This window comes from Sorghum bicolor, chromosome 1, assembly GCF_000003195.3.
Source record: "Sorghum bicolor cultivar BTx623 chromosome 1, Sorghum_bicolor_NCBIv3, whole genome shotgun sequence".
Classification (NCBI taxonomy): domain Eukaryota; kingdom Viridiplantae; phylum Streptophyta; class Magnoliopsida; order Poales; family Poaceae; genus Sorghum; species Sorghum bicolor.
In genome coordinates, this window is record NC_012870.2 from 5,394,728 (window position 1) to 5,417,052 (window position 22,325).

Below are 22,325 nucleotides of genomic sequence, written 5' to 3' on the forward strand. Positions count from 1 at the left end.
AGAACTGAGTATCATAGGTCTATCATGAAATTAATGCCTTGCAAGTGAAAGGAAAGACTCAAATTATGTACCTGTAGAAGTGTCATGCACCCAGACATAGTAGAATGTGTACCTCCAGCCCTCTGACAAGCCTCGCACAGCTGGCGGTACAAGAAAGCCAAGATGGCTGAGCCCCAGCTTCTATTCCCAGCGTCATCCCAATTTTGCAAGCACGGGATGTACATCCAGGAAGCCGTGTCTCCAGTGCCATCCGGGAAGAGAACCGTACCGAACATGTGAAGAACATATGCTCTGCAGTAGTAGTTCACTGTGGCTTCATCAGCGTCTGGTGGACACTGATGCCACTGCTCTCGAAGCCACCTAAGTGGTACCCCGCTGCTCCTTCTCTTCTTCCCTGCCTCAAGCTCTGGTAGTGCACGTCCCAAGAAGTTATGCACTCGGTTCTCCCACCCTTCGGACTCGGTGTCTCCGGTCACTGGAAAACCTCTGATTCTCACTCCAAGGATCATGGCTGTGTCCTCTAGAGTGACGGTCATCTCTCCACAAGGAAGGTGGAAGGTGTGTGTCTCAGGACGCCACCTATCGATCAAAGCTGTCAACGCCGCTGGGTTGAAAGGTGGAGTACCGCGACGGCACACACGAGCGACTGCAGCAAGGTTGGCCCTCTTCAATAGGGGCGTGTACCTCTCATCGTACACCATGCTTGTAGCAGCCTCGTGGGTCATGGGTCTCAAACAGTGGAGCACCTGCAATGAAAACAACAAAGAGAAACAAACAAAAGTTATTCGAAAGAAAAATGGATGAAAAGAAGTAATAAGTAATACAAGTAATACAAGTCGTAAAAGAAGGGTACCTCTCCATCCTCGATCCTCCGAGCTCGATGTTTCTCATCGAACCTCGGGTCAAGCAAGGTTCGATCCATACTGTAACATAAGTGAGAACAAAAAGTTAGTATGAAAGTAACATTACATAAATAAGACATATTATGTAAATTAAAAAAGGAAACCTAAACAATTGTATAACACATGTAAAAGTAGTGAAATTTTAACAATTGTGGAAATTATAACACATGTAAAAACTACGTAAAAGTACCTCCTCTCTTATCAATTGTGGACATTTCCTTCTATTATGACCCGGCTTGTGGCACTTAGAGCAACGAGATTTTTCAATGTCTTCTACAAAATGAGTGCCAACCTTGCTACTAGTGGACCGACCTTTGGTAGCTCGGTCCATGTCCATCTTAAACCGCTTCCGTCTCCTCGGGCCTCTACTCTTCCATAGTAACCCTAAATCAGCCACGTACTTGGGTCCATCATAAGTGGGCCATTGGCTCTCGTCTAGAAATGGCTCAAATTGAGGGTGCCATGTACTTCTTAGATTTGTCAATGAGAACTCCACGGCCATACGGGGAGGAATCTCAGCGTCGACACGCCTAAGACGACAAGCTGTGATCATATGAGAGCAAGGCCTGTGGTATATTCTTGGTTTCCCACAGGTGCATCTATTTTCATTGATTATGACCTTATGTTTTCGGGCGCCTCGATCCTCTCCACCAATGTTGGTTCCTCCTCCCTCAAGAATCTCATAGCCATGTCTTATTGGATCAAAACATGAACCCTTCTGTCGCTTTGATTTTCTCTTAGAGAAAGCTAGTTGCTCGGTGGCTAGAAGTGGCCAAGTTTTCCCTTGCAACCATAGGGATCTAGCATGTTTCTTCCGCGCAACGAACCAAGAGTTGAGCTTGTAGAAAGTGAATGAGGCAATAGCGGTAACAGGCAGCCCACGACAACCTCTAAGAAGACTATTAAACATCTCTGCCATGTTACTTGTCATGAAACCCCATCTCGAACCACATGTGTCGTATGCTAAGGTCCATTTCTCCTTTGAAGGCATCAAGTCACTCAAAAACTGTCTACCATCATCATTTGTAGCTAACTTAAGAGCTTCTAGCTTCTCATTGAATAGCTTAACCTCTTGCTGCCTACAAACCTCCTCGAATAACTTGAAGTTGTCTTTTGTGTGGTCACGTCGTATAAGATTCTGAGCAAGGTGTCTTGTGCACCAACGATGATGTATTTGCCCATAACCAGGGATCACCTCCTCTACAGCATTCAGAATCCCAGCATGTCTGTCGGATATCACACAAACATCACGTCCAGGGCCGATTACAACTTGTCTAACGAGTCTAAGGAACCAACACCGACTATCGGTGTCCTCCTTCCGAACAATGGCAAAGGCTAACGGCACAAGCTGGTCTTCGGCATCTGTCCCAATACATATAAGCATTGTGCCCTCGAACTTTCCTGTAAGAAATGTGCCATCAATTGATACAACGGGCCTACAATGCTTGAATGCTTCAATGCTCTGACCGAAAACCCAGAAAGCCCTACCAAACACCTCCCGGCCGTTCCTTGATTCACCTTCCTTAGGCACGTACTCAAAGTGCGTCTCGGGATTTGCCGCTTTCATTGCGTTCAACATTACCGGTAGGCGCTCATACGCTTCTTCCCAATTACCAAATATTATTTCCAATGCACGCTGCTTTGCTCTCCATGCTTTTCCATACTTCACGTAGTAGTTGTATAGTTGGAAGATTGTCTCAACCAACGCGGACACCGTTATGGTTGGCATATGCTTCACAATAGGGCACAATTGCCTTGCAATGAACCTAGAGTTGAGCTGCAAATGAGTGTCTTCTGCGTCAGCACTAGCACAAGTATGTGGTTGATTAACTGAGGTAATCTTCCATTTGTCTGCCCTTGTTTTCCTAGCACATACTCTCCATTGACACAATTGTTCCTCACAAGCCACGGTGTACCTCTTCTCCTTATATGAATTGATCACCCGAAATGGACGGTGGTGGAGAATTGAGTACTCTTGCAACCATGATTTCAACTCATCCATTGTGGCAAACAATAAACCCTTGCGTATGATGGGACAAACACTAACATCAGGGATGCTGCTCTCGTTTAGCCCACCATCAGCAAAAGCCCTATGACCATGGCTAAGGTCCTCGAAATCACAAATTGAAGGCTCTCTATCAGGCAACACCCTCCTCAAAATCTCTATTTCCCTTTCAGTGAGACGACGAACGGGGCGATCGTCATCGGAGTCAACATCCGCCACATCCTCAAATATCTCATCATCTCCATCTACTTCGATATCTAATCGATTGGTGGTCCGAGCATCGCCAAATTCTTCTTCACCACTAAGATCATCCTCATCACTAAGGTCATCATCAATGGAATCATCACCACTAGCGTCATCTAAACCCTTTTCTGAGTCACCTATTAGATATGAGTCATCATTGTCCTCATTGTCAGTGTTGTCCTGGACATCTCTATGCTCCATTGTATTGTCTTCAGCATATCTATCGTCCTCAGCCCATCCAACACCATGCTCGGGAAAACCTACCCCTTCAGCACCACCATATTCATCATGCTCCTGTGATACTACCACTTGGCTATCACCATACCATGGTTGTGTGACAATTATTTCTTCTTCCAAAGAAGGACCGACATCTACGCGAGCGGGGGACGGTCGGCATTCTACTCTTACAGATGACTCCTTGCTAACAACTAAATCCAAAGAACGGACTTCAGAGGCCAAAACAACCGCCTTGTAATGAGTCCATTCTAAGTCACTTGATATTGGCAACAAACGCTTGATACGTGGACCATTTGCCGACCCAACATCTATCACGCCTTGAATCTGAACAAAATCCACATCATTCCTACCTAACTTTAATTTCACTTCCTCTAACAATTGGGCCAATGTGGGCGATTCACCAAAAATCAACAATTGCTCACTCATTTTCTCAAATTTGACACTATCATCTCTTGTCCTAACAACACGGCCTCCATGATGCAACCTCACTAATTTATCCATCTACAACCATCACACATTGAAATATTATCATATATATATATATCATCATATAAATATTTACTTCATTAAAAACAAATAACAATGACTAAGAAACCCTAACACAATGATAAAAGCAATACCTATTAAGGTTTGAACATAACAACATACTAATTAACGTTCTCCACAACACCAAAGCATGTACATTTCAATCAAACTCATACAAACCCTAACACAATGACCAAATGAACAACCACCACCTTCATCCTAGGATTTCCAATGAAAACAAGCAATGCAGCAAAATCTACACGGATAGAATGGAAGAGGGGAAGGAGTATTACCTCGGGACCAACTTGAAGGGGCTGATTTGGGCCCCTAGCCACTCCCTAATGGCTAGGGTTTGAGGGGGCGGCGGGGTAAGGAGAGAGAGAGAGGTGGGAAGAGGAAAGACTGAATGGAGAGAGGAGGAAGAAGGCCGCGCGCGGCTCTGTATAGCCCAGACCTCGGCGTTGAGTCGTCTGACGCCGAGGTCAGTGGCTCGGCGCTAAATGGCAGAACGCCGAGCTGTTTGGGCCGCAAGGCCAAAATGGGCCGTCCACCCCGCGCCCCCGACCTCGGCGTGCCGAGAGCTAACGCCGACATCCGCGGCTCGGCATCAATTGAGATGACGCCGAGGTCCCATCCACATGTTTTGGACGACCAAGGTCGTCGATGACGTGGCATAACCTAGGCGTTAACTGACACAACGCCGAGACGCGAATCCTCGGCGTAAGGTCATAAAACGCCGAGAAACGGTCTATTTTTGAAAATTGTTTCGCTAGGGGTCTTTTCGCAAAAAAAGTTTCAGAAAAGAGCCAAATTGCAAAAATTTCACTTTTGGGCTCGGAGTTCCGTGGCACGGCCGGCGCAGCATTTTTTTCCCCCCTTTTCTGGACTTTGGGATTGGGCCAGCCGTGAGGGCCCACCGAGCATAAGGATTAACGAGTGCTGATCTGGTAAAAGACAATCAACAATCCATTCGGCGTTTGCATAGGCCCATATAAATAGACTCATATACAAACTTGCTAAATTCTGATTTTCGTAAAAAAAAATAAATAAATAAAAACTTACGCCATTGGCTAAAAAGAAACTCTTATTCCTTGACGCCTTGTTCGGAACCACCTGCTGCAGCTGCACAAGAAACAACCTTGTGTTATCCATCATGTGATTTCCTTACAGCAACTATAAAAAAAAAGGCGAAGATCGGTGACGTAGAGATCAATCCTGTATAGACGGGATGTGCTGAAACGTGACTTGTTAATTGCATTGGACATCAGTGGCTGGGAAGATAATTGGATTCCAGGGCGCCTTGTTTGGAGAATGGTATGTTGGCTGGGCTTTTGAAAGGAATGGAATTTACTCGGTACGTTCGGCGTACAGATTAGTTAAGGTTGTTTCTTGTGTCCAGAGCGGTCAACAGGCTTGTAGAGCCAAAGCCGTGAAGATCTATCCCAAAGAAGCGGCAGTGTCGGTCAGCCTGGGTTCCGCCAAACCCACCAGGCCGCCAGCCACCACCACCACAGGTTCGGGCCCGTTTCCACTCTCCCCTCGCGCGTCCGTTCCGCCTCCACTTCCACTTCACTGATGCACATGCACTCCTCCCCGCTTTCCCAGTCCCCACCCCCCCCGACTCCTTTAACCCCCGTCACCGCGCCGCACCGGCGACTTGCCTCTCCACTGCTCCAACTCCATTCCCCCACACCCGCTCGCGCGGTTGCTCAATGGCGGGAGGCGGGGCGTCGTCGGCGTGGGGCCCGAGCCCGGCTCTGGTGACCGCGCTGGTGGCTCTGCTCGGCCTCGGCCTCGCCGCCTACATCGTCGGCCCGCAGCTCTACTGGCACGCCGCGGAGGCGCTCACGGCGGCGGCCGCGTGCCCCGCCTGCGACTGCAACTGCGACGCGCGCCCGCTCCTCGACCTCCCGGAAGGTGCGCCTCCGTCCCCCCTCGTTGCCTCCTCAGATCTTGGCGCCGCCGCTCTTCTTAGATCCGACCGGCACGATTTGATTGTCCTTTCCTTTGCTTTTTTGTTGTTGTCCTTGCACCGCGTGCGAGCAGTACTTAGCAGCAGCGAGTTACTATCCCAACACATTTTACGGTCAGTGGATGATACTTCGGCTCGGCAACTGAGTAATGATATTATAAATTAGCCGGCTATCTCTAGGCCTATCCGTGCCCCTTTTTTTTTGTTTCACAAGCAAAGATAAGCTTGCTTGCTCAAATTTCCAACCCACATGCTAAGATTAGATTCGATTTCTTTCACCCAATACTCAAGACAGAACTAAATTGAGGGAAAACAACATCTTCTTTTAGTGAAACTCAGTTTGTAGGGACAGTTAGACAAACAAGATGGATGGAGCTGAAAAGATTGCATCATGTACTTCCATAAAAGCCTGGGCTTTCGGGTTACCCGATTTTTTCGGGTTGGGTAATTCTGGTAATTTAAAATTCGGGTAATGAAAACTGCTACCTGATATTAGTCTCAAAAAACACTACCCATAATTTCGGTACCCAATAATTCGGGTTTGGGTATTTTCGGTTTACCCGAATTTTCAGAAAACAACAAACTACACAAAACTGCAATTTATATATAATTTCAGCAGCAATCTGTATAGAATTTCAATAGCACTTTGTAGAGAATAATATATTACGGTCACTTGTTCAAACAAAAAGAATTATATTCTAATAAATTGATAAGTTCTAATGTTTAACTAACAACACATGATAAATACAAAGACAGACAAAATGTTTGGGTAATTCGGGTAGTTTGGGTACCAGGGGATATTACCCGAATTACCCAAACTAATTTCAGGTAATCAAAATCGCTATCTGAATTTAGGATTGGGTACCTCGGGTTCGGGTAATTTGGGTCCAGGTCCGGGTAATTCGGGTATAGGTAATGGGTATCGGGTATTTTGCCCAGGCTTTCCATTACGGATGAGGCCCATGTTGTATTGTTAATAATTACTGTTAGATACGTATACCATGAGTTCATCAGTATTAAAATTAGAATCTACCTGTTGTGGACTTCATTTGTTTGTGCTATTGTAACTTGTTAGTTGATCCCAACACTTAAGTGTCAAACTGGCCTACATATCTTGCAACTTGAATAAGAGGTTCAAGCGTCCTCCAAAAGAAAAAAAAATTGGTTTAATCATTACCTTGATGTACTCATGTTATATGTCACTATCTAGATGCTAGCCATGGAACATAAAAAATCTTTTACCGCCTTTTTCGTTGTCTTCTTTGTTTAGTATGTACTCATGTTATATGTCACTATCTTGCAGAATAGTTTCAGCTGACAAGTGATGTGTCCTTTGTTCCTTTTTGTTCTATGTGCATTTTAATGTTATGCACAACTAACATATCGAAGCAGTGCTGATAGCTAGACATAACAATAATACCATATCTCAAAGTAGATCTTCATCGTTATGCCATGATATATTTGAATTATCTTCTCAATAAACGTAAGGGACTGATTATGTCTTTGATTGAGACATACATGACAAAGTGGAGTTATTTTGAACATTTTGTGTCCTTAATTAACCATACTATTCAATTTCTGATTACTGTGCTTTAACTGAAACTGGTGCCTTTTCATGTTTTCAGATTGTGCTAAACACTTCAAGGGGGTCAAGAGTCGAGCATCTGGTGAAGAGACAGAAAAAAGTTTCACAGAGCTGCTTGTGGAAGAACTAAAGCAGAGAGAAGAGGAGGCAACACAAGCTCAGCAAGAGGCTGATGTTAAGTTGCTCGAGGCCAAAAAATTAGCTTCACAGTATCAGAAGGAGGCTGACAAATGCAGCTCAGGCATGGATACCTGTGAAGAAGCTAGGGAGAAGTCAGCTGTAGCATTGGTCCAACAGAAGAAACTGACTTCTTTGTGGGAGCAAAGGGCTCGGGAACTAGGATGGAAACCCGAGAATACCAAGGCACACCTATAGTAAATCAAATACCCTTGTGGATGGGGTTGTATACTATGTGTACCATAGATCACATTGCAAATACAACCCACTAAGAGCTCGAGATGATGTGGAAACAAATGGGTTTCTGTTTGAGCGGACTCTAGCACTTGACTCTCTTTACAAGCCAAGGGCCTCCTTGTCCATAGTAAATTTGTATTCAGTTTGTAGTTTACTTTCGTTGCTGTTTGTGAACACTGATGTGTGTTGGGATGGTCATAGGATGACACTGTTCATTATTGTCTAGATGTTCTAAAAGGAGAAAAGTTATTGTCTGGGGGTGGTGGCAATAAAGAAGAAATTGTCTGATGTTCTTAAGTTCTTTCATCTTGCTGGCATTAGCCCTTCTGTAGATAATTGCCGTTTTGGTTCACATGGTTTCACCGTCCTCCTATTGATAATGCAGTTGGGGTTTTGTTGTGATTTGAAACTGCCATTTGTGAGGACTGAGTGTGATATGGTCTGATACTTTGATATCAGGGCCTATTATGCTAGTCTGTGCAATGCAAATAATGAAGCTCAACACCCACGCAGAAAAGGCCTGCTGATCAATGTGCCTGTCCTCAGTCCATGCATCCGTGCACGAAACAGGCCCAAAGCATGGGGAAAAAAAAAACTCCCATCATCATAGTTCTTGCTGTCTCGTCCATATTGTATTGACCTGGCAGCTGAGCATCTCTATGTCTCTCTTAAACTCACTTTTTTTAATAGAGCTATTTGAATAAAAGATGTTCTCTATATCTTTTCATCCTTCTTACAACTTCTCTATATCTTGTATGTAATCTAGAGAGTCAACTCTGTTCTCTATCTTTGGCTAACGAGAAAAATCCAAAATAGATGACGACTATATCTGAAGATCTAATTAAATAAAACTGTTAAAGAGTAATTTATCATCAAAATATCTATTCGTATCAAATATAAATAAAGGATATAAAGATGCTCTTGAGATGCTTTTAGCTAGAAAATTTCTGTGAATCGATGCAATCGAACAATTTCTTGTGAAATTCAATCCCAAGCAGAAGATATCTTGTCAAAAATGAAGATTTGAAGAAGAATATAAGGTCAGCGTATCCACCAGCATTAACACACTGCTGCATTACTCCATTTCCAGCAGCAACAATTTATGGCCTCCTAAAATTTTTCCCTTCCATAGCCAATAGATCCCAGCGGCCACACCCAGGCGTCCAGGCCAGGCCCCAGCCTTCCCACTGTTTTTTTTTTTTTTTGGAACCTTTCCCACTGAATTAATAAAATTAATTTTTAAAATTATCATTTTTTTATAAAAAATAAAAGACACTCATGCGGCACAGTCAGTCGCGCAGGCAGAGAGCGGGACATGGGCCCGGTCGGGTACCCGGGTCGGGCCGTCCTCCCACGGTCCCACCCCCACTCCGCTGACTCCGCCCTGGCTTTCTCTCCTTCCCTGTTCGGCTGTTCCCTCGGCCTCCGTCTTCGCCACCGTCTTTCCCCTGCCTCCATTTTAAATTTCAAACCCCTCCCACTCCCACCTGCTTCCTCCTCCTCCCCCTAAAACCTCCTCCTCTCTGCTGCTGCCACGAGGCGCGGCTCAGCTCCTCCTCCTCGAAGTCGAAGCGAGCGGAATCCAGGCCGCGCGGCGGCGGGGCGGTGGAGGAGGAGGAGGAGCGGGGGATGATGGGGTGCCTCTTCGGCTGCTTCCGAGCGTCCGGCGGCGATGGCGAGGCGAAGGGAGCCGGTGGCCAGCTCGCGCATCCGTCCCTGGCCCCCGCGACGACGGCGACGACGAGCCACCAGGTTGGTCTGCTTGCGCCGTGCTAGCGGAATCTGCCGCGCCTTCGTCGCCGTGGACGAGGCCCGGATTTGTGTGTCAGTGGGGGTGGAATGCGAGCCGCGGTTGGTTAACGCTGCCGGATTGTGTGGCTGTTCGTCAGGATGGCGCGGGTAGGAGGACCAGGCCGCCGTCGAGGAACGCGCTCTCCGCCGTGTTCCAGCGAGAAGGTGCCCGATTTTTTTTTTCAGTCTGTTATCTGCCGTTCCGTACTGTCCTTTGCTCATTTGTTGAGTTGAATGGTAGTGATTGTTTCTGTTTTTATTTATTTATTTATTTATTTATTGGTGTTGCTGCCTCGTATTGTTTTGGTTCAGATGAGGGATCGAGAGTGGCCAAGACGGCGAGCTCATGCCCAGACCAGAGTGGTGAGAGGAAGGGGATGGATCAGGAGCTTGAGTCCCAGGTACGGTCATTCTCAAAATCTGGAGCGACGCTGATTTACCCCTTTATCGTTTGTGATTCACTGATTGTTGTTCGTTTCTCAAAGCGCCTGGTTACCGATGTATCTCATGGTTCCAGTTCAGCTGAGTTTACTTGACTAGGACCAGCATGTGCAGTAGAGAATCCTTGGTTAATTATGGGTCCTGCTGACTTCCGTTTGTTGCTTCAATTCCTCATTATATGTAACATGTTCCTTCAAAGTGTTTACACACATGGAATGCTTGTGGTGTTACACGGACATGCTAATTTATTTTCTGCCATGCGGTTTTTAATTGTGGCTTTCTCAAAGTCGTAGATAACCACGTCATTTTCTCATATGTATTGTTATGTGCAGTCGAGTTAAGCAATAGTAGCAGCATAGCAGTGAGTTCCATTTGTTAGCTCATAGCATACACCACATGGTCTTGGGTGCTGCAGACTGATTTACCTCCATGATAACAGGCCATTATCCAAAAAAGCTGTGGTGCATTGCTGCAAACTACAAATGACATCCAAACAGCACTCAAAGATGCAGATTGTGTTCATAAGAAGGAAACACATTCAGGATGTCTTCCTGTTATGTCTGATGATCTACATATCATGGAAGCACCGAAGGTAGAGAAATGTGAAACTCCTTCAAGGTCTCATCAGAGCTCCACTGTACCAGATGCAATGAGGTATGCAAACTCTGTTCCTTTTCCTACTACTAGTAGGATGACTCAAGAATAAACTTAACATTCCTGCTTTTGAAGATGTTACACTACTCTCTATCTCAGTTTCTCTACTGTAGTAAGTAGTACCTTAACTAGCTTAACACTTGGATGTCTGTGCGCCATCATTGCAGTTCTTCAAAAACAAATGATGAGTTGCAGACTTCCGCTACTTCCCTTGCAAATAACGTGGAAGAGTCAACAAATGAGAACAATACCGAGGCTTGTTTGCAGGGTGAAGAACAACACCAACCTCTAGATTTTGCTGAGGATTTCAAAGAGTGTGGGGTTTCAAAAGAAGATTTTATTCATCCTGAAAAATCAGAGGAACTAAAGTGTGCAAAGAGTGATCATGTGGTCTCTGTGGAAATTTCAATATCCGATGAATGTTCACTTTTCCAGAGCTCTGAGGGTTCTGTATCACCTTCTAACAAGATAAGAGTGAGCATGAATACAACATCTGTGGAGAAGTCCCCGAAAACTGTCACCGGAAAGAAGTTACTGAAGAGCAATACTTCAGAACTGGAGCTCCCAAGCTTAGCCCAATGGTTGAAGCCTCCAAATCCTAAGAAAGCATTCAGAGATGATGCTGTGATAGGAGATAGATCTCATTCAGCTAAGAGTTCAAATGAGGATAGACCTATTATTGGAATGGTTGCAGCACACTGGAAAGATAAAGAGCCAGAAAATTTTAACTCTAAATGGTGGGATGGAAATGGCATTCCCAATTCAACGAATAAGTACAAAGAAGTAAAGTCTGCTTCTCTTTCTTTATAGTTACATTCAAGTAAAATGGACTTACCTAAAATAATTTATAATATGGGCAGGATCAAAAGGTCAGTTGGCATGCAACACCATTTGAAGAGAGGCTTGAGAAGGCTTTATCTGAAGAGAAGTTGCTCTCTGAAAGGTATGTAAGTTTTTTTCTTTGAACTTTGCATTATATTTCATTATCTTCAAATTATGTATATCTCTAATGACACAATTTTTTTCATCCTTTGCTGTAACAGGAGTTGTTCGAGTGGAAAGACATCTCAGTTTTTAGGAGTGGAAGGTGAGGAGAGTGATACAGCTGGATCTAATCGTCTATATGCTACTGCTTATGCATGACAATTCTTCTTGCCATGAGTCACACAAGCTTTCAGTATAATGGTTTTCTGCTATCACCCTCCTGATTGATGGCATTTGCACAGCCCTATTTCCCTCTGTCCTTTAGTAGGTAGCATCCGGATGTGGTGTTTCAGTTTGTGCGTAACTCAATTGTTTAAGATATAATAACATTAGTATTGTTGCTGCTGCAGTTCACAAATATTGTTGTTCAGTTTTGTTTGCACCGGTATCTGTTATTTATCGGATTCCTGACTGAAAGGCACGCTTCATTCTACAATTCTAGTTGTCCCCCACAGCACCTTAGCCCACATACTGGAAATGAGCACATATTTCCAGTTTACTTTAACAAGTTGCAAACAAATTCTCGTGAACTCCACGTGGCGGAAAATATTGTTTCTTGATTGTCACCTTTACACTTGAAAATATACCTTTTTGCCCTTGTCTTGGGATTGATTCTGTAGTTCTGGTCTAACACCTCTAGCTTGGTCATTTTATTATCTTTGTGTTCTGACACTGAACAAAAAATGTCTGGCTTCTTTGGTCAGAGAGGCCGTAAAATCAGGTTGTCTGTCTTCTTCATTATCCAAACACATTGATAAGAACACATCAATACTATAGTCCCTCCTGATGGTACTGTATCATGGAAAATGCTTCATTTGGTTGAATGTCTCCTGTATGTGTTATTGCTGGTACTGTGTATTGAATTTAAAGACGGTTGTTTTGTCATCTAGGAAATCACTTCAGCCTCCAGAATGGTGTCTACACCCATTCATGCTAGTGACTTAGGCTAGGCATTCACTTGTTCAGATAAGATGTATGAAAAAAGTAAATTTGTGTCCGCTTTCATGCTTCTAGTGGTTACGAAACATTTGAATCAGCTTGGATCAATTCATTGGCCTTACCCCCCTTTTGGGTGCAAGGGTCAAAGTAGAGGGTCAGCACAAGAAATGTCGAAACTGATTCATCCTTTGTTTATGCCATCCAAATCACAGGTGTTTTATTTGTCCGCAAATGACAAACCTGTATCTCATCAGAATATCTAAACTGTGGACGCAAGCATGAATGGTCCATTGCTGATGCATCACGTGCGCAGCTTTGAGTGACTTGTGGGCATGAGATCAATCTAGGAGTGGCAACATGGATGTCTAGGTTGTCTGTATCTTCGGCTCACTCATATCTGAAAGTGACTAGGAGTGAAAATAATAATACAGGTGTGCTACTTGTATGAGCAAAATGGTTTGCCTTTCGATTGCTTGCTTTGCTGCGTTAGAGACAAAGAAGGTTTCAGAGAGAGCTCAATATGTGTCAAAGTCATGATTCGTGGCTGAAACATATGTTTATTTTGGTACTAATCTAGCCAGTGCACACACAAATCATACATTGGTCACAACACGTCCTGTATACATCCGATCAGAATAATGAACACAAAAGGGTGGGGGGGTTTTTGGGCACATTGCCGGGCAAAATCTAACTGACTAGCGGCCTCACTGGAGGAGCAGGCCCTGCATGCCAGTCTCTCATGCACCCTTGGTACCTGGGTCTCTCTACTCTGAAATTCTGAACTCTGAGCTCTGAACTTTCTATTGATCAAGCGTATCTACAGTCGTAAAGTACTGTTGGATCATTGACCTCCATGAACTTTGCAATCTCGTCCCAGTACCCGTCCTTGTAGCACTGATCATTCGTCATGGCGGCGGCAGCGACGCTCTGATCGTTCTGATGGAACGCAATGGTCATCGCTGACGAGTCCAGGAGCTGCGGTTTCTGCTCTATTGCTGCTGGCGCAGGGAAGCGGTTCAGCCATTGACCCTGGAACTGCTGGCCATGCACGCTCTCTCTGAAGAAGCTGCTGCCAGTGACACTGACACCTCCTCCGTTCAGTATGCTGCCGATCTGATGCTGCCGGGGCACGCCCGGAGCGGTGGCCGGCACTGCCAGGCAGTTCATGTACTCGTCGCCACCGCCGTCGGACTCGAAGCTCCCGGTGTTGGAGCTGGACTCTGCCAGCAGCGGCGGCGGACCGTTGCTGCCCGCCGGCTGCTGCCGCCACGCCTGCTGCTGGTGCTGCTGCGGCTGCCTCTTGTAGGCGATGTTCCTCTTGAAGATCCTGCAGATGGTCCACACCTCCTGCGTTTTCAGAGCACCATAACCATGTCAGAGTTGACAGTAGTGCAGCGTGTTTTCACGTGCTTTGGAATAATCTATGTGTGGGAGTGCATCGTGATGATATTGTGATTTCACACACACGTGACGCGTGGGAAATCAAAACTAAAACTAGTCGCTTGGTGGAATTGCAATTGCAATTGCATGCATCCATATATGAAAATGCCGTGTTAATTGAATTGGTGGAATTAGAATTAATGGAACCTACAGCTTCTTGCATGCTCTGGGAGGCATCGGTGGCGGCGGCGGCGGCCGGCGGGAGGCGGAACTCGTGCATCATCCAGTCGGTCTTGGTGCCCTTGCCGGCGCTGCCGCGGTAGTACACGAGGGACTTCTTGAGCCCGATGGACTCGCCGGAGTTTGCAGTGGCGGCACCAGCGGCAGCGGCAGAGTAGATCGGGCGGTCGATGCCGGTGGCCTTCCAGAAGCCGGAGCCGGTGACCCTGTTGGGCCTGATGCTGTTCCGGTACTTCCTTCCTCTCAGACAGAAGAAGTACCATTCCTTCTCTCCACCAACCGTGCTTGCCTCTGAAGATCAATGATCAGTTTATTTACAAAGCAATTTCAGTTTAACTTCTACACATGCATGCATCAATAAAATTTACTCTCCGGTTCCTTAATCATTTACAGTACGAGATATATGATGGATTGCGTGCTAAGGATCTGAATTGGACATCACATACTAATAAAAAAAATAAAAAGATGAAGAAATTCAGCATGTTTATATGCATGAGTAGTCAAGCTAGAACACTTACTAGGGAGGTCCCATGGATCATGCTTGTAGATGTCCATCTCCTTGATGATCTCCATGCTGAGCGGCTTCCTCGCCACCTTCCGGCGGAGGTAGAACGTGACGAGCTCCTCGTCGGTCGGGTGGAACCGGAACCCCGGGAGCACCACATCATCTTCCTCTTCGTCTCCGGCTCTGGCAGCGATGAGCGCCTCTCCGTCTCTCTTAACTTTCTCCATGCTTATTACTGCTTCTCTTCCAAACTCCTTGGCAACCATGATCGATCGATCTTTTCTACTTGTGTACGTACAATATATTTTCCGCCAGGAGTAGTAGTTCGATCATATATGTTTGTATATATGTATATATTCCTGATGCAGCTAGCAGTCTTCTAGATGGTTACTCAAGGAGATAAGGGGGGAGGAGTCAGTAGTTGCTCATGCTCCTCCCATGTCTTATATTTATAAAGGGTGGCGACATGGTCTTAAAAGACGTCATTCATTTGGTCCAAGTCACTATGTTTGAATTGTACTACTTACCATCTTGACGAATCTTGAGAGGCAGCAACTACTGATGACACTTTGTTACTATAGTCTCTGTTACTTTGCACAGGTTGGTTGTGGGTTTTTTCCCCCCTTCTGAGCTCAACGAATGCTGCTTCGATCTGGTTTTGTGTCATTGTGTGAGAAATTAAAGGTACGTGCAACTTGGCGCCTGGGAAGGGCAGCCAGCCATGCAGCACTAGTACTAGCTCGTGACTGCCACGTCCAAGTCACTGGGTGTAAGTTTGCTGAGAAATCAAAAGGGGCTGATCTCATAGTGTTTGACTCGGTCCCCTATTGAAGGGAAAAGAATTAATGAATATCTTACATATTACAACGCAAAGGGACTGTACAAAGTTAGGCTGAACATTAGAGATTAGTTAATGTATCAATATAATGTTAAGGATGATCCGTACTGTATCTTATTCAGTTTAACGAGTTAAAACTGAACTGAATCTGATCACAAGCTGCAACACTGACAGGTGGACAAAGAAACATCAGGACGACATTGTTGCACGCTAGTCATTGTGACACGATTAGAGAATCATTTTGGTACTGAAAGTCATGGTTGAAGAAATTAGAGCACAATAATAACGCGTACGGTTGCAGGCACGCATCTTCTAGAAGGTGCGTAATAACGGAAGGAGGGGCCTTACGCATTACATACACTAGGGTCTATTGATTTCATCCATATCACTATATTATGAGAATGAGATTCAAACACACAGATGTTGTAGGGATAAATTCTTATAATCCTATCACTATCACTGTAACCACATTACGAGAATCCAACTTCCACTTTCACCCTACTATTTAGAGATAATGGGTGTAAAATACCTTCAACTACCTATAATAATTAATCTTTAGCTATTTCGTTCGCTCTATTCCAAACTGTAAGATTTTTTGCATTTCTAGATAAATAGATTTTGCTAGTACTTAGATATACACTATATCTATATTTATATCTACATGGTTAAAGCAATATATATATATATATATAAAAGAAAGTCAAATCGTCCTATAATTTGGAACGGAAGGAATAGATCCAACCAAAACCTAAATTTTTTTAAACAAGAATCCTCCTTCTACAATCATCACTATTATGATAATCTAGATTCAATATAATCCTTGCTAGTATAGATCCAAACAAATGATTGGCTCTAGATCGAATTTCTTAAAATTTAATAGAGAGCATATAATTTTTAGAGAAATTTAATGCAAAAACCTACCTATGTTTTATTAGTGTAGACAACAACTCTGCCTTTGTTAATCAAACACCTTGTGTCCTAAAATTGATTTTGTAGTAGTGGATATCTTTGCTGCTATTTTTTTAAAAAAATATTCACCCTTCAAAACTATTAGAAGTAGCAAATATTTTAATGCAATTTACACATCTAAATTGTATATTCTCAAACAAAACAATTATAAGGTCTCAATGTTTGTAGTTTTAAATGTGTCTAAAACTTATTCTAAATGACATGTTTCTATTACTAGGTAGTAGTACATAAGTTGATTGGATAGATCAAATGGAAATAAATAGAGAGAGTTGACGTTTATCATATCGCTAGCGGCCTTTAATTTCTTAGGCAGTTTTCTACAAAAACATTTACATATAGTACACTTGATTATGATGAAAACTTAGGACTTAGGAGTACATATTATCAATATTGGAGGTCTCCAACAGAGCCTCTAAACTCCAATGGAAACTAACTGAAATAGCAATAAAGTATCAACAACCAAAATGCCCATTAATGGCATGTTGGCTGTTCTGCTGTCCGTAGGACACATATTCTTGCAGTTTGGCTATAACAACAAAACCTAGTTCTGTAATTATTCTTTAGCCAGTCTTAGTGGTGATTTCATAGCGTTTTTTCTAAGACTACCATATCATGCGAAATAAAATAAAATTAGGATGAGACACTCACTTTCAATGGGGAGTTTCAGTCTATAATTTCAAAAGCATTTAATTTTAAGATTCATAGAGAGTTGGTAACTATTCTAAGAGATGAAACTCATTTCTTCTCTCTCTTCTTAAATGCACTATCATGTCATAAAAAATGTCTATGTGGTAACTTTTTTATTGCAAATAAAACTCAATTGAAAATCCCATTGTGACTAGTCTTATAAAACAAATTCTAATTTGGAATACCTTTGGCAGTTAGCACGACTGCACGAGATATTAATTGATGGATATTCTGGTTTGTCTGTACTAATGGTGCATCATGAAGGACCAGAAATGGCGACTAGAAGAGGGTTTATGAGAGCCTCAAATTTCTTTCGAAATATTTAGCCACTGTCCAAGTTCAAACCTCCAAAACAACACACACTTGAGGAAAGCACAAGAACATGACATACGCGTGCTAATTGGTAGCAAGATACCACACATGAAGTATTAGGCACACCAAAAAGTACTCGAGCACCGATAGAAACAAACTCTCAAAGAAACGGATCGAACTGCACAAAATTGGATGTGGCAACTGTCCGCTACAGTACCCCGGACTGTCCGCATTTCAAAAATCAGAAACGCGACCTTGCTGGACCAGTTCTGAGTCTTGGCGAAAAAATGAACGGCAGACTGTTCACGAATAATTCTTGGACTGTCCACAGTTCAAAAAACCAGAAACACCCGAAACCACGCAGAACTGTCCTCGACACTCGGACTGTCCGCGGTTCACTGGCGGACTGTCCGCGAGTCGCGAATCAGCAAGAACAGGGAGCTCCGAAAATTGCCTCCAACCAAAAATCCAATTGTTGAGCTATCAAATCAGAACCAATTGCTACTAACCACATGGTCACAAGTCAATAGGTGAGGTCCCTTTAGGAGATCATCGCCCAATTTAAAGCCAATCCACGAGAAATCGAAAGAAAGAGAAAAAATGGGTTTCTTGAAACCTAGCCACAAAATCAACCTTATCTATGAGCTCGTGAGGAATTGGTTGATTTTCTTCGGTGGAAACGCTCAACTCACGTCATAGCTTAAGCCAACGCAAAAAGAACAAATCAAATCAGTCTCAAAACAACGAATCAAGGCTAGAACGAGAAGAGAGAAAGAGCAAGAACGCGAAGAACACAAATACGTTTCACAAAAGCATCTCACAAATCGAATTCCGGAGAACACAAGGAGGTTAAGGCCTCCATTCCTAAAATGAATCTCAGTGCATACACAAATTCTTGGATTTGTGGACCTCTCTCTCACATAGAAGACTAAGGGTAGGGGAAAATCCTAGAAAGGATGACAGAAAATGAAAATGAAGGAGGTGAGATGGGTTGGGGACAAACATTTTTTTATTTATAGGCTTATTACACATTCTCCAATTACCTTTGAATATTTTTCAGCGAACTAGCTAGCTATAGGGGCATTCTAGTCCAAATCGATATAACCTAGATCCGACGACCACCGTGTCCTTCATGAGGTAGTTTAGCCTCGACGTCAACTCCTCGATGCCGCCACGTGTCGTCCGTTCCTCGGAACTTCTGCCTAGGTTTTGAGGCCCAAACCCGCAAAACCCGCCACGAGTAGCATATTTCATACACTTCTCCCGCCACTCGACACGTGTCATCGCCGTCCTCGACCAACCGGCCCACCGAGTCCTCCTAAGTCTCGCTCGACTCGCACGTCCGTTGTCTTGACTTGGTCAACATGGTCACTCCCATCTATACTTGCACTTGTCGATGTCCCAGATGTCAGCCACTGTGGCTGGACACCCGGCCTCCTGGTCCGTCAGTTCAAGCCTCATGTCCGCCCTTCACCGCTCCAGGTCCATCGACACGAAACGTCTCTACTTGACCTTCTTCTCGTCGTCGACCACCGCCTTCAAGCTCCACACCTGCACACCACAAGCCAAGAGACATGTCGCACGACCCAACTCACGCCAATGGTTAGTCACCAACTCAACCTAGATCGTGGATCACGTTAACAATCACTCATCACAAATCAAACCACAAGGGCACATTTTAACTTTGTGTTCGCACGTCAATATATACTTCACTTTTATTCTTATATAATATCACTTTGAACTATTACTCCCTTTATTCTAAAAAATATATACTTCTAATTATGAATCTAGATAAGCACTTGTCCAGTTCATAGCTAAAATTGTTTTTTTTAAGGATGGAGGGATTTGATCCTTATTGCGGTTAATATACTGGGCCCACTTGTCAGTAAAGAAAGAGGTTCTGTACGTCTTCGAGAGTAGATAATCGGGAGGACCAAGCAAGATTATATTCGAAAAAAAAAATAGACCTTTGAAAAAGGATGAAGTCCAAACAACGAGAGCCAGCACCTTCTATGACCCACAAGGGACAAGGTCAGCAGCGGCTCTATCTTGTCTCCTCCCAGCAGTGGGTCCCACTGCCACGTAGGGATACTGCATGGTCCAGCTGTCAATGCACGTGCAGAAGACTGCCACGCAGCCGCAGAAACCCTAAGCTAGTCTACTACTCGTCTCTAGATTTTTGAAGCTAATTAAACTGCTGGATTAAGAAAGTTAACACCTACCGGCTGCATTTTATCATTTTTTTTTGTTACAGTTGAGCATTCAGAACTCTGATGATACACACATTTTCTTTGTATTGTACTGTAGAGTTTTTTTTTTTTTTTTGCTCTTAAGGCACATGTCCTCACTCTCCTATCCATTGGATTTACTTTTTCGCATTGAAATATGTATTTGCACACTTCTCAAAGTGAATCCAATAGATGGTAGAGTGAGGGCACATGCCTTCGAAAACAAAATAAACTTTACCATTGCACCTAGTAGCTAAATGAGTTACGTCTCTCTCTCTCTCTCTCATGGCTGTTGAGAGAAAAAAGTACACAAGTCAAGCAAGAAAAATCTTACTAGATTTTTGTCCAAAAGAAATCTTAACAGATTCGGTTCAGAGACAAAAGTATTCTCGTAAATTTCATTTACATCGTCTTATAAATTAACCTTTAAAGGTTTATGGCGCGTGATATACTTTTATATTCTACGTAAAGTTTTGCATTGCTACTTAGCCTAAAGTGTAAACAGAGAAGCTGTATCAGCTGACAGCTCCAAGCTTGTTCACATTTTCATCATATATTCCATGGAATGTCTATTGACTGCGAAATGTTTTATGTCCTTGGTACAGTCGGTGTACGTAAGCAAACAAATTCTCAAGTGTGGCAATAGCCTGCACGTCTTTTCTGAGTGTTATGTTACTATCAACTTTTTATGGCTATATACTATTCTGTGATGATCAACAAACATATGGCCTTCAGAGTATAGGGTAAAGTACTGCCTTCAATCCTAAACCAAATGTAATTCTAAACAGGGGCCGAGCTAGAGCAAAAAATATAAGAGGGTGCATTTTGCCTTGTGGGTGCAATGATCTATGATATATAAATATAAATATGATGAAAATTTGTCTCTTTCTACTGTGTTTTTAATTTTCCGTGGGTACGATGGCACCCAACATTTTAAATACAGCTCCGCCCATGATACTTAAATGTGGGGTCAAACTTCCAAAGCTTTGATCTTTCAAAAAAGAAAAACTACCAAAGCTTTTGCTAATATTATATACATCAATTTTTTTGGTCTGTCACATTAGGTGGAAATGGCATTATTAGATTCACCTTCAAAAGTACTTCTATAAAAAAATTAAAGTAAAAAAGGCTTTGTTATTAAGTATAGAAAGTGACACATGAAATTGAGCTGTTAAAACAAAAAAAAAGGTAAATCTAATTGACTTATATGCAAGCTGCGTGAGGTTATTCTTGCTAGCTTGCTAGCCGACAGCTACATGATAATATCCGTTTGCTTCTTGGAATGGGCAACCCTTTTCTTTAAGACAATTGGGCAGCCAAATGGGGACTTGGAATCTCTACCGTTCCCATGAACACTACTAGTACTAGCTCCACGGTTTCATGTCCCTATCTGCAAAATGCTACTCGTAGCAGCACTGACTCAAGCCTTTTCTTCAGATCAGATCTTTCAGCTTTCTGTTTTCAGGAGCCTCATCCGGCTCCTTTGAAACTTTCGAGAAAAAATGGTACCTGCCAGAGACTTTGAACGGCTCACTAGTCAAGGGGAGGACATTGGAACCTCTTCATCTCAAGAGAAAGTTGGCACGCTGGACAAAAGAAAATAAACACATTGAGATCGTTTAATTTTTCAATGACAGAAGCGTATTGTTTCAACCCTGTGATTTTTTTTATGAAAGCCGTATCGTTTCAACCCTGTGATTTACGTTGTGCTGTACTTGATTCTAACAATTGGAAAACGATCACAATATTATTGATTTTTATTTCTGTATAGTATGTTGTAACTGTGAATAATCATACAACGAAGGGTAGCATATGACGTTATTCCTTCGCTACACGAAGAATAGATGAAGAATAAAACATATGAAAGTCTGCAGTAATTAAAAACGAAGAGATCATTCATGCGTACTTGACTAACGATAAACAAAGTGTAAACTCTCGCTGGCACTCTTAAGAAGGGTCCCATTTCTAAAAAGTGCATTCTCTTAGGACTTGAGTAACTTAGGTCTTGTTTAGTTCCCAAAAAATTTTGCAAAATTTTTCAGATTCTCCGTCACATCGAATCTTTAGACGTATGCATGAAGTATTAAATATAGACGAAAATAAAAACTAATTACACAGTTTGGTCGAAATTGACGAGACGAATCTTTTGAGGCTAGTTAGTCCATGATTAGACAATATTTGTCAAATACAAATAAAAGTAATACTATTCCTATTTTGCAAATTATTTTGGAAGTAAACAAGGCCTTAAAAAAATGCTCCATATTCTTCAGTTGTCTATCCAGGAAGGTCTACAAGTACGCCTGCAACCGCACGAGCTATACATTCCGACAAACGTATCAGAGATTCATTCCAATTTCCAAGTGGAAAAAAAATGTCATGTTTGAAGCGATTTTATTTCCTTTTACCAAGTAGCAGGCACTTCTGGAGTCTGGACTATTCAGAGGTTTGGGATCATGGTGGATCACGAAAACTTG

General features: G+C 43.2%; 3 protein-coding genes across 3 annotated transcripts; 2 read left to right on the forward strand and 1 right to left on the reverse strand.

Annotated features, from left to right (window-relative positions):
• LOC8084163 lies at positions 5,461 to 8,189 on the forward strand. The gene is made up of 2 exons (XM_002463755.2): positions 5,461 to 5,829; positions 7,510 to 8,189. The coding sequence occupies exons 1-2, from the start codon at positions 5,625 to 5,627 to the stop codon at positions 7,842 to 7,844; spliced, it is 540 nt and encodes a 179-aa protein (XP_002463800.1). The 5' UTR covers positions 5,461 to 5,624; the 3' UTR covers positions 7,845 to 8,189.
• On the forward strand, positions 9,316 to 12,319 carry LOC8083940 (protein JASON). Its single transcript, XM_021458145.1, has 7 exons — positions 9,316 to 9,635; positions 9,773 to 9,839; positions 9,987 to 10,075; positions 10,555 to 10,769; positions 10,937 to 11,552; positions 11,630 to 11,712; positions 11,813 to 12,319. The coding sequence occupies exons 1-7, from the start codon at positions 9,513 to 9,515 to the stop codon at positions 11,910 to 11,912; spliced, it is 1,293 nt and encodes a 430-aa protein (XP_021313820.1). The 5' UTR covers positions 9,316 to 9,512; the 3' UTR covers positions 11,913 to 12,319.
• On the reverse strand, positions 13,216 to 15,233 carry LOC8083941 (transcription factor JUNGBRUNNEN 1). The gene is made up of 3 exons (XM_002466317.2): positions 14,831 to 15,233; positions 14,284 to 14,603; positions 13,216 to 14,039 (listed from the first exon to the last, which is right to left on the reverse strand). Exons 1-3 carry the CDS (start codon positions 15,081 to 15,083, stop codon positions 13,500 to 13,502), a joined length of 1,113 nt encoding a protein of 370 aa, XP_002466362.1. The 5' UTR covers positions 15,084 to 15,233; the 3' UTR covers positions 13,216 to 13,499.